The sequence below is a fragment of the Lagenorhynchus albirostris genome, chromosome 1, assembly GCF_949774975.1.
Source record: "Lagenorhynchus albirostris chromosome 1, mLagAlb1.1, whole genome shotgun sequence".
Lineage (NCBI taxonomy): Eukaryota > Metazoa > Chordata > Mammalia > Artiodactyla > Delphinidae > Lagenorhynchus > Lagenorhynchus albirostris.
In genome coordinates this window covers 135338988-135351253 of record NC_083095.1, presented here as the reverse complement: position 1 = coordinate 135351253, position 12266 = coordinate 135338988, and the positions used below count along the sequence as shown (strand labels likewise).

Below are 12266 nucleotides of genomic sequence, written 5' to 3'. Positions count from 1 at the left end.
GCAAAGCATTACAACTCTACACCAAACCAGGAAATAAACACAGTGCACTGCACCTGTTTCTGTTTCGAGCAGAGTCCAGCCCCTTCTTCCTGTGTGGGTTGGCAGCAAGGTGAGGAGCGGCCCCTCTGCGGGTGAGACTGTCAAGCTCTCTCGCATAGCCAAGCACCTGTTACCAGGACGCCCAGGCCTGCCAGCAGCCCTGGACCCACACTGGAAATGGTTCCTGAGGAACTCAGGCCCTGGGGGTAGGGTGCAGAAAAGGGACCGGAGGCCAGGGAGGATGTTGGCAAAACAAACCGTTTCTAAAAGTCATCGTTTGACGTGAAAAAGAAGCCATTTCCCAGTTTTAGCTGGATTGTTTTGTCTGGTTTTTGGTTGTTAAAAGACCACATGAGATTTCCTTAATTAAAAGCGGAGCTGCTGGCTTCCCCTCAATACATGTCCTAACATTAGCATTCAGGGAACCGCCTCAAGAAGGACACAAACTAGGACAGGGCAGTATTTCCTTGAAATCCTTAAGAGGATGGACTGGATTCACGAACATGTGCTTTATCTTGCAGCTGCAGTGGGGAGAGAGTCTGTGCTTGAAGAGTTTTGGTGTTCAGACCTTCTCTGTTGTTTCTGAACACTTCCCAATGCCTAAATGACACCTCTGAGCGACTTTTAGACCACAGATTTCCTGGGTCCTGATTCCAGCACAGCCTCTATCATTCTGGCGTGGCCATTCCCAGATCTCCAGGAGTCCTTCCCGCTGAACGCATTCTAACACCAGGGGCCCTGTGGGGCCCACAGAGGGAGGCTCCTGCTCACATCTGGACACCTCCGTGAGTCTGCCCTCCTCTCCAGCTCCTAGCTCCACCACGAGCAACCTCGCAGAGGGCAGAACAGAGTGCCCAAGAGGCAGCAAACTCCAAGAAAGGAGGGAAAAGCACTGGGAAAAGGCCATTGCCATGTGTGTCAAAGATACCGCAAAAGAGAGCCTGCAAGTCCCCACTGGCAGCCGGTGGAGGACACTCAGAGCAGGGTTAACCTGAAAAAGCTTTTTTTCCCTTTTTATCAAAGTGCGTTTAACCCAGATTGTGAAGGCGTGGTCAGGAGCGGTACAGTTATCTTCCAAGTAAGGGCACAGTGTGCATCTAACCCCAAAAGGAAGAGGCAGCAAGCCACCGGGTCTGAGCGTCCCCCGTGGGCCAGTCCACGTGTCTGGCTAATTACGCATCTGTCTGCTCTCTCCCATGCCTCACCAAGGACGTAAATCTTGTGAGAACTGGACCCCAGCCTGATTTGCTAACAGCTGCATACCCAACAGCAGCCACAGAGGAGGGACTCAATAAATGCTGGTAAAATGGTTGAAGGAATGAATAAACGACTGCCGTGGTGCGGCAGGGAGGGCCTTCTGGAGGCTGAGGAAATCACGCAGGAGGCAGCAGGCCCATGTCGTTCTCTAAGGAACCACGCCCATCATCCCTCCTGGCTGCCCCTCTCCTGCCACCTTGCCTCTGACAGACCCCCTGCATTAGGGGTGGGGAGCACACCTGACTCCAGGGCTTCCCTCTCTTCCCCTCTCCCACCGCCCTGCACTCCTGCAGCGGCTCAGCACCCCAGCACACCGCCCAATCCCGCCCCCCGTTCACTGCACCACATCACACCCAGAGCCAGGCCCAGCCTGCCTCCACAGGCACCACACTCCAGCCCACCACGGACCGTCTCATCCGGACCTTCTTCAGGAGGCTCCCCCAGGCTCCCCCAGAATCTGACCCTGCTCATCGTCTCCCTCCCTTTCACAGCCTGACGTTAGGAATCACAGAACCTTCCATCCAGAAGGAATCAGAGAGAGCATGTTGCTCCCAGAGAGGGAAACAGTGTGTGCCCTTCATTCCATCAGCTTTCTGCACTAGATCAGGCTGCCTCTCAGCTACAAGGCTGATAATCACCGTGACTTACACTTTAAAACAACACATGACATTTTGTAGTATTCTACAAACAGGATAACATAAAAGCACAGCTTCTTTGATGACTTTAGGGAACTGTGACATGAAATGATTCCATGGAATTCCTGTGGCTTTGCTAATGTGGGGTCTGCGTCCCACCCTACGGTTTCCCTCCCACCAGTTCCAGCACTTGCGCAGAGAGCGCGGCTCAAACTGGGGGAGGACTGGAACAAGCAGCCACTTCCCTTCCCCTCCCCCTGCTCCCACACAAGCCGAGAGGGTGGCAGTTACTCTCGAGGCTGCTTCAGAGAAGGAAAGGTGTGGTCATCCCTCAAACCATCTTCACTGTACCATTTTCCCCCTGTGATGGTGAGGGCTTTTGTATTCCTGAACTCTCAGGAAGTCTTAAAAAAGCAAAGTCTTGTTATCCCTGACTTGTTTGCCTATTAGTTTACATGGGAAATGAAGTAAACAGAACGTGCTGGACACACAGCTTGTAATGAGGCTGTTAGCTCGCTACAAGCCTCCTTTGAATTCTGGCTGCCTCATTCCCAACAGCTATGAAGGTCTGCAGACGCTTGATTTTATCCTTGCAAATTACTCCTTTGTGTTGAAACTAAGTCTTTATCTATCCAAACACGGAAGACAAGCAGAGTGGTGTCTGAGGCGTGGCATACTTTCAGAGGCCAGGCTGCAGATGGAAGGCAGACAGATCAGATAAAACAAAGTCATCTCACTTTCTAACACTTGATTGACTAATAGGAGGCTGCAAATTTCAGTCACACAGATGAACAGATTCTTACTCTAGAAACATGAACTCTTGAAAACAAATTTAATGTAGGTAATTACGTGACACTGCCAGCTGCCTATCTGATACCCATTCTAGCTCTTCCTTACAGACCTGGTTTTGATGGTGGCCACACGCTCAGCTAAAACACTGGCCTCCTCAAACTCCATTCCAGAGTCTCCATGACACAGTTCTAGTTAATAAGGCATAAAGCAAGAGTTTCTGGGAAAGCTTTCTCCTTTTTAATATAGGTGCCACTCCCGAAGGCAGCTAGCATGAGGAGGGAAGCTAATACTCTAAGGCTGGAGAACAGAATGGGTCCCTCAACGGCACTGGGGAGAAGGTTCACCAGCTATGGACTGCCATCATGAGACAAATAAATCTCTATTTGTAAGTCCCTATTAGGTTTCCTGTTAATTGCGGCTGAACATAATCCTAACCGATTCAAAATGGTAATATCATATATGTATGTATACGTGTGTAGATATAATACACTTGACACTTTACACTTAACAATGCAGTTTCCCATCTGATCCTCAAAACAGAAATACTGCCGGGATGGGGAGGGATGGGGGACAAGGTTGTTGTTAGTATTCCTTCCAATCCCATCCAGCCAACTGCCTGGGCCTGGGACCGGTACCCTCTGCCTTCCCGCTCCCTCAAAGCTAATCCCACCTTTTAATCCACCAGTTCTCCCACCATACAATCTCCCGACTCTGCCCACTTTTTTCCATCTTCTCTGCTGCAACGCTACTCAAGGGTACTATGATTGCTAGGCTCAACCAGCCTTCTAACTGGTCTCCCTTCCTCTTGTCTTGCCAAGGAATCCATTCTCTCCCACTCGGCCATGGTTAATCATCTCAAATGCATAAGCCCTTCCAGGTCTGGCCCCTGATCATCCATCCAACTTTCTCTTTGTCACTCCTGTCCACACTCTCTACCTTCAAGTCAGGCCCTGGTCTCTAGGGTCTCCAGGCCTTTCCTTTCCCTGCTTCACAAGGCCAGCTCTTCAGGACTCAGTTCAGCCCTCTCCTAGTCCAGGAAGCCTTCTCAGACACCACCAACACCCTACCCTCCAACACCCACACGCAGGTAAGCTTCCTGTGCTCACCTCTGGCCCTGTGCTTACCACACTGCATTGTGCAGGCCTCTTTACCTGTCTGGGTCCCTCACTAGACCACACACTCCTTGAGAACATGACCCATGACGTATTTGTCTTTACATCCCAGGCACTGGCACAAATGCCTAGAATACAAGAATGCCTGGAGTGAAAGACTGAATGAACAATGTCCATTTTACAGATAAAGAAACTGAGGCTCAAAAAGAGAGGTGTGCTCAAGACATCACAGCAAGGGTCAGCAAACTTCTTCTTAAAAGCCCAGACAGTAGTAGATATTTTAGACTGGTGAGCCAAATGGTCTCTGTGACAACTATTCAACTCTACCACTGGTGTGCAAAAGCAGCCACAGACAATATGCAAATAAATGAGTGGTGCTTTATTCTGATAAAACTTCATTTCCACAGGCTGCAGTTTGCTACCCTTTACTAGAGAGAAAATGACTCACGCAGAGTCTGACAAATAGTAAATATCAGAGCCAAGACTCAAACCCAGGATCACAGGGATCCTTCCACCAGAGAGAGCTGCCTTCCAAGATACAACTGCCTGTCAAACGTTAATTCCCTATATCCTTCCCCATGTTGAATTTCGGTGCTAGGAGGGTACTGATGGGTGACACCCATTAGACAACAAATGAAAATGTTACCAAAAACTGGGTAACAAGGAGAGGACAGTAGGAAAAGTTTTAGTTTTTAATGTAAATCAGAGTAATAAAAACATTTGTCTTCAATCCTAGCTAGAGTTAGCACGATTTAGGATAAGCAGAGCAGATAATTACAAGCATGGCTTCAGAAACACGACAGAGCACCACCACATACCTTAACTCATTTTACCTTTTAACCAATTTTTATCTAAAATGATGATAAAAAAGGAGGGTGACGAAAATCTAGCCTTTTCTTCTTGTCTTCCCCCTTTAGACTTTCTGACTTCCTGAATAATTACAGTCTTGCAAATTGCCTGGTCATCCAAAGTTTCATCATGTGTTCTTAAAAGCTATATAAAAATCGGCAGAAGTTCAAAATTACAGTCGGTTCTGCACATAAAATCTTCAAGATGACTTTTGTTCAAGATGACTTTGAACTTTTGTTCAAGATGACTTCAAGTAACTTTTGTTCACTACAATTGGTCAAGAAAATAGCAATTTTAAGAGCATTTAAGAGCATTCCACTGCTCTTAGGAGAGTCCAAAACCCCAAACCCAGAGGTCCAGGCCCCTCCCACCCCGGCCCTGGGTGTGCCTCCAGGCTCAGCCCACTGCTGGCACCCTCTGGCCACACCCTCCTTCCAGCTCCTGGAGGCACCGCACTCCTCTCACCTGGCCTGACTCCGGGTCATCCTCAGATCTCAGAGAGTGAACCCACCCACCCCAAAGCTGTGCTCAACCCATTCATGGCGCTTGGTACCCTGTACCTTCCCTCTCATGTGATCTCACTTTTTCTTCACTCTGCTTGACTAGAAACTCTGTGAGGGGGAGATCCAAGCCCATCGTGGGCATCTACTTGCTGAATGAATGAGTAAACACCAGAGGGTGCCAACTCCAAATTCCCAGGCTAGAGTCCCAAAACCAAATGCAGAGAACCAAATGCGGGCTGCAGGTGTTTTTGCCGGCTCCCTAGCCTCAGCACTTTGGCTTAAAAGAAGGAAGGATGCGTGTTATAAAGAGACCACAGGGTTTCATTCCTTTGGTCCTCCTCTCGGTCTAATGCCTGAGTCTCCCTTAGAGAGAAGTGCTTGGTGACCTCAGAAAGAAGGAACAGAGGCAAAGTTGAGTATCGTCTGTGCCAAAGGCACTAGCTACCACCATGAATACTGCTGGTTTCCCTGCAGGGTTTCCAATCGTTCCAAGTGACTGATACTGAGTTATAGAGCTTCTTTTGATCAAAAGCACTATAATAGTGTTTTTTTAAATAACTAAGTCATCAATGAGCAGAAGTACAAACTAAACATAGTGAGGGTTTTGGCATCCTCTCAGCCAAACTGGAGGCATCCTCTCAGCTCCTGCTATCATTCGTGTTAAGACATCCATGAAAATGACCTGAGAACTCTCATAGCACAGCATAGGAAGAGGAGTGAAGTACACATAGTAATTTCTCACTGACCAGAGGGTTAACCTGCTGATTGGTAAAAACAAGGCTGGCAGGAAAACAGGGATTTGGAGGAAAAAAATAATTTAAGAAGTCCAAGAAGGCGTTTGTTTCCAAAACAAGTTGGCTGCACATGTGCCAATGCCACCGTTCATTTACAGGGAGCTTGACTGTAGCCTGTGTTCTCCTGAGGAAAGGTCCCACAGGTGTTACAAAGCTTGGACCACACGTCTTTACAGGCATGAGAACCAGCCCATGCTGGCTAAATTCCAATATGCACTCCTTCAGTCCTTAAGAAATGCTGGTGTGATGGCCTGGCCTTTTCATGCCTTACTTCAAGGCCCAGGGGTCAGGTTTTTCTGGGCCTGCTCCTCTCCCTGTGTGAAGAGAGGGACCACAAATACAGCCCCACCTCAGTAGTCCCTGCAGGCGCCGGGTCGGGGGTGGTCTGTGTATAACCATAGTCCTGTTCTTTCAGTTAACAAGGCTCAGCACCACCAGACAGTCATGAGGAGATCACAGGGTTCTAATTTTTGATATTCAAAGATAAAACCACATCATCTCCACACTGCAATCAGCCAGGGATCAGCATGAGTTATGGAAACACCACAGATCCAGGATAAAATGGAATTAGTGTCTGATAGTCAAAATCTTCCCAAGAAGCATCACTGAATCACATTGAGTGCTTTGAGAACATCTTGCCAGTGTGCACAAGTATCTGTGCACAGGGCTGTGGGTTTGGGTGCTTCACCTTCAGACAGGGTAGAGAGCGGGCTGGCGCTGGAGTCAGACTGGACTTCAGCACAACTCACGACCCACTGCTCTCAGCCGTACTATCTCTTTAGGATGCTTAGCACCAGCCTTGCCTTACTCCTGAGGTTGTCATTGGGCTTGAATACAATCCTGTACATGGAAACAGAAGCCCTCAATAACTATAGGATGCAGCCCATTTATAAGGGATCATCACCATTATTTTCATTCTCAATTCCTCTGCTAAGCTGACTTGCTACGTCAAACGGCGATACACAAAGCACTGACACAGGTGCCCTCCCTTTCTGACCTACCTGTGTTATCTCTGGCCACAAGACCCTTAGAAAAATCCCCTGGAGTCGGGGAGGTCCTGCTGTCCCACTTTACCATGTCGAGACTGTTGCAATATTCCCATCTCTTCTGCTGAAGCTCTTGTAACCAGTAAGTCATGAGTTGACGATTAGGGGCCTAAAAAGAAGGAAGGGGAAAAAGTGTTATGGCCACCAATAACATAGAGAGCTTAAAAAAATAATTATGTTTTGTGAGGACAGACTGGACACCTTGCCACATGAAAGGGAGAGGTAAGAACAGGTCAAAGAAATTTCAATTTCAAGATTAGTAACTTTTGGGGCTTCCCTGGTGCACAGCGGTTGAGAATCTGCCCGCCGATGCAGGGGACACGGGTTCGAGCCCCGGTCCGGGAAGATCCCACATGCCGCGAAGCAACTAGGCCCGTGAGCCACAACTACTGAGCCTGCGCGTCTGGAGCCTGTGCTCCGCAACAAGAGAGGCCGCGATAGTGACAGGCCTGCACACCGCGATGAAGAGTGGCCCCCGCTTGCCACAACTAGAGAAAGCCCTCGCACAGAAACGAAGGCCCAACACAGCAAAAATAAATTAATTAATTAATAAACTCCTACCCCCAACATCTTCTTAAAAAAAAAAAAAGATTAGTAACTTCTGTTCACTACAATTGGTCAAGAAAATAGCAATTTTAAAATAAAGAATTTAACCCTAATAATAAGAAATCTTTTTAAATTCTAAAATTACAGAATGATACAATATAACATTTTCCTCAAAAGGTTTTAGGAAGGCTTGATATCCCCAGTGCCCTTTCACTCTGAGCACCTATAAATTAAGAAGTCAAATCTCACATGGGTATGGATAACATCCCTGCCAAATCAAATCAAATAATGGTATTTAGATCCTGTCAGCAACTGAGAGAGTGAGCAAAGAAAACTGCAGATTAAAAACTAGAGAGGACATCTATTACAATGGCTAAAATTTTTTAAAATTGATAATACCAAAGGCTGGAAAGGATCCAGAGCAACTGGAACTTTCATTCATTGCTGGCGGGAATGTAAAACGGTGCAGCTCTTTGGAAAACAGTTTGGCAGCTCCTTATAAACATACACTTACCAAGTGACCCAGCAACTCCACTCCTAGGTATTCAATGAAGAGGAATAAAAATATACATTCACACAAAAACCTGCATGCAAGTGTTCAGAGGCTTTATTCATAATCGCCAAAAAGTGAAAAGAAGCCAAATGTCCTTCATCTGGCGAACGGATAAACTGTGGCACATCCGTACCATGAAATACTGTTCAGCAATAAAAAGGAGCAAACGACTGATTCACACAACATGTGTGAAAGAAGCCCGTCCCAAAAGGCTACATACTGCACAATACCATTTATGTGACATTCTTAAAAAGGCAAAATTATAGGGACAGAAGACAAATCTGTCGTTTCCAGGGCTTGGGTGAAGGGAGTGACTGACTACAAAGGGGCAGCACAGTGGATTTTTGGGTAATCAGCCTATTCTGCACCATGACTGTGGGGGTAGATACATGATTCTACGTATCTGTCCAAACTCAAAGAACTATATACCGCAAAGAGTGAATTTCACTATAAACATTAAAAAAAAAAATCAACCAAGATACAGAGGGAACCCAAAACAATGAACCTAGCTATAAACAAACAAACTAGATGGCAGGTGTGGGTCACAGGTCTCCAGGCTGCCCCCAAAAAGGAGTCCCAAGGAGAAGGATGCCACGGCATGATTATGGGAACCAGTGGATGTAAGGTGTACAGACATCAGACACAGTGGTTTCAGCACCTATAAATTCTACCCCAGGGTCAGAGGCAATCTGGAAAACTGCTTTGTAGGCCCGACAGCAAGCGACGATCCAGAGACCAAACCTCTACTGTCCACAAGCAACGTGCTCTTGCTACAACCTGGAGTCTTTTTAGTGACACTTGCAGGCACAGCCCTGGTAAGGAAAACCATTCACTACATGATCCCTGGGTATCTTACAGAAAAGCCCTCCAACTATCAGCCAAGCCATCATTTCATCCATACATTCAACCAACACTTACTATTAATATTTATCTACCAGGAACCTGGAATCGGGGCTTGTGAGAAAGATAGGCAAAATAAATCAGTAGTTTCAAGAGTGTGTTAAGTGCTATGACAGAGGTCAGAGTGGGTGAAGTGGGGCTGGTGTGAGAGTGCAGAGGAGATGGGTCAAGAGTCAGGTACTGAAAGTTTAGGAAAACTGCTACCTGTGGATTCAAAACGTTCACAGTATTGGCTTAATGTCTCTCTTCTCCAATAAACATAAACTCTGAGATATCTCCATTTTTCTAACATCCAGCTCAGTGCCAGATACATAATGGTTGAATAAATAAGTGAAGAAATGAATGAACAAGTAATCATAAAATGATGCAGGAGCTTGGTCTTAAAGGGGAAGCAGGTGGTAGCCAGAAGGACAAGACAAAAAAGAAGCTCTGGGCAGAGACAAGAGTATGTGCAAAGGCCCAGAGGCAAGAGAGCACAAGCAAGGGAGGCTGGCAGGGGGGTGGAGCTGGGATAAGCAGGGACCGCGCCCAAAGGAACTCAGTGCCTTCCTGGATTCTTGGCAGGGCAATGATGAGATCAGACAAAGTCACTGCTCTTGGAAATTAGGGGTGCCGGAGGGGGGCAGGGGAGTGGGCAGGGGAAGCAGGGTTCAGGTAGAAGAGGAGATTTGCTCAGGCCCAGGAGCCCTAAAGCACAGCTGGGGGCTCAGCCTGGCTCCGAGGCTGGACAAGAGACCCCAGCATTCCCAGAGGAGGGGAGAGAGTGGCTGGAAGAGCAAGGGGCTGGGAGACAGCCAAATCAGAACCCAAAGCCCACCTAATCCCTCCTCCTCCCTCCTTTCACAGAGTCCATACTGAGCCCCTAGTCTCCCGACCCCAGCTTAGGGGAAAGTGTGTTTTGACAGTGCGTGCATGTGTGTGCACATGTGTGCATGCGTTCTGGTCCTCCCACCAGCTCCCCTGCCTGGTCCCCATCCCCATCCCAGGGAGAAGACCATACTGTGTCAGATCCATCACTAACCTCTCTAGCTGTCTCCTGAAATGCAAACACCATGAGAAGGCTGCTTGTTACAAGAAAGCCTTTTCCCTTTAAATCTCTGAGTATTAAATTCTGACTGAGGAACAGTTAGTAACTTCTTAATCATCTCTCACTAAATTCCTCGGGCAAAAAACTTTTAGATCACATGCTCTCAATGTCTGATATGTTATTCATGTTACAGAAATCTGGTCAATAAGGCAGGCAAAACTACCTCGAGACAATGATTAACTGGGGTTCATTTCCTTTAAAAAAAAAAAAAAATCTAGCAACCACTAAAAGCATCTCAAATTCAATCCCCAAGCAGCTGTGAAAGGCAGTTGGGGGCACATGGCTCCACGGCATGTGCTATGATCAAGGAGGTGGAAAAGCCCCCAGAGGCCCTTCCCTCAGGGAGCTGAGACCCATGAGACAGGGCAGGATTAAAAGTAGAACAGCACAATCAGCAGCGATCCACAAAACCCAAAACCTCCGTGTTTCCCATTTGATATCTTTTAAACAGAGACTGAACTGAGATTTGATCTTGTTCAGTCCTAATTAGATGTAGAATCACAAACTAGTCTCTTCATTGCCCCAGTCCTGGTTAGTCAGGTAAAGTTAGTCTAAATCTGCCCCATCCAAACACAGTAGCCGCTAGCCACACATGGCTCATGAGCACGTGAAATACGGCTACTACCACATGATGAAATATTATAGACACATTGGGTTAAACAAAATATATTTATTAAAATTAATTTCACCTGTTTAATATGGGTATCTGAAAACTTAAAAGTATATAACTGGCGAGACTTCCCTGGTGGCGCAGTGGTTAAGAATCCGCCTGCCCAGTGCAGGGGACACAGGTTTGAGCCCTGGTCCGGGAAGATCCCACATGCCGCGGAGCAACTAAGCCTGCGAGCCACAACTACTGAGCCCACGTGCCACAATTACTGAGCCTGCGTGCCACAACTACTGAAGCCCGTGCACCCTAGAGCCCGTGCTCTGCAACAAGAGAAGCCACCGCAATGAGAAGCTTGCGCACCGCAATGAAGAGTAGCCCCCGCTCACCGAAACTAGAGAAAGTCCGCACGCAGCAACGAAGACCCAACGCAGCCAAAAATAAATAAATAAATTTATTTTTTTAAAAAAAGTACATAACTGATTCACACTGTCTTTATTGAACAGTGCTGGTCTAGATCATGATGGCAAACAAATTCCATTTTGAGAGCCAAGGTTGGTGGGAGATCTGGCTAGGTGGGAAACCCAGTGGGTCGGAAATGGCCTTGGGGATGACCAAGGGCATGGGGTTCTTGAGAGTGTGGGGCAGCCAACATTATTCACCTCCCAAAGGACTTTATGACTCAAATAACTTTCTTCTTTAACTAGGTACCTCCATATCTCCAACCACCCCATGCTCTGTTAATGTCCATGGAGATGCCAACATTATTTGGGGATCCCAAAGAATGGGTCTGGCTGGTCTGGCTGATGGCTCACAGTTTCAGTGTCGTCACTGCCCCCTCCCAAAGGAAGGCAAGGACCCTCGAGTGATCTGGCTTCACAGACAGCACCTCAAGGAGTCCATCACCAGGGCTCGCTCCACTGAGCTGCAGCCCAGCTGGTGACAAATGAGCCAGTCAGTGCTGAAGCTTATCACCACCACCAGCATAACCCGGAGAGAATCAATATCTGCCCCACCCTACCCCAAATCACCATTTTAAATGCTTTAGTCCCAAATTCTGAAAAGCCAGACAGACATTCCAATCATACTGGAAGGAGCAAAGACGAGGCAAAGCTTCACAGCTCAGTAGACAGTAAGAGCCAATGCCAGGCAGGCATCCAACAGGTCAGTGTCAGCATCTACTGTCTGAAGTCTCACTGGGACCATATCCTGAGTCTCCCATGACACCATTCTCTCCAACTCCTACTCATCCTTCAAAACCCAAATAAGGTTTCCCTGACCTGCATGCTCTTTCCATCCTCGGAATGGGGAACTCACAGCACCATGTAGCCCAGGACAGCTTCCCACGGCAGTGTGTGTTCTTCACTAGTCTAAGTTCTTTCAAGACAAAGGCAAAACCTGCTGACCTCAATATGGCCCAAGATGCATAGCACAGTGACTGGAATGCAGTTAAGCGTTCATATATCTGACTCATCCTTTCCTATGTTCAGCTACTGCTACTGCCTCAAAACTGCTAAAATTATAATTCAAATATGGCACCAAATCC

General features: G+C 47.3%; 1 protein-coding gene across 2 annotated transcripts in view; it reads right to left on the bottom strand.

The window, feature by feature from the left end:
- The window catches only part of TBC1D2B (TBC1 domain family member 2B), an 87492-nt gene that overhangs the window by 59632 nt on the left and 15594 nt on the right, over positions 1-12266 (bottom strand). For both annotated transcript variants that reach the window (XM_060155118.1, XM_060155127.1), the window contains exon 2: positions 6983-7136. In XM_060155118.1, the coding sequence (XP_060011101.1) occupies positions 6983-7136 (154 nt within the window). The remainder of the gene's footprint in view (positions 1-6982; positions 7137-12266) is intronic.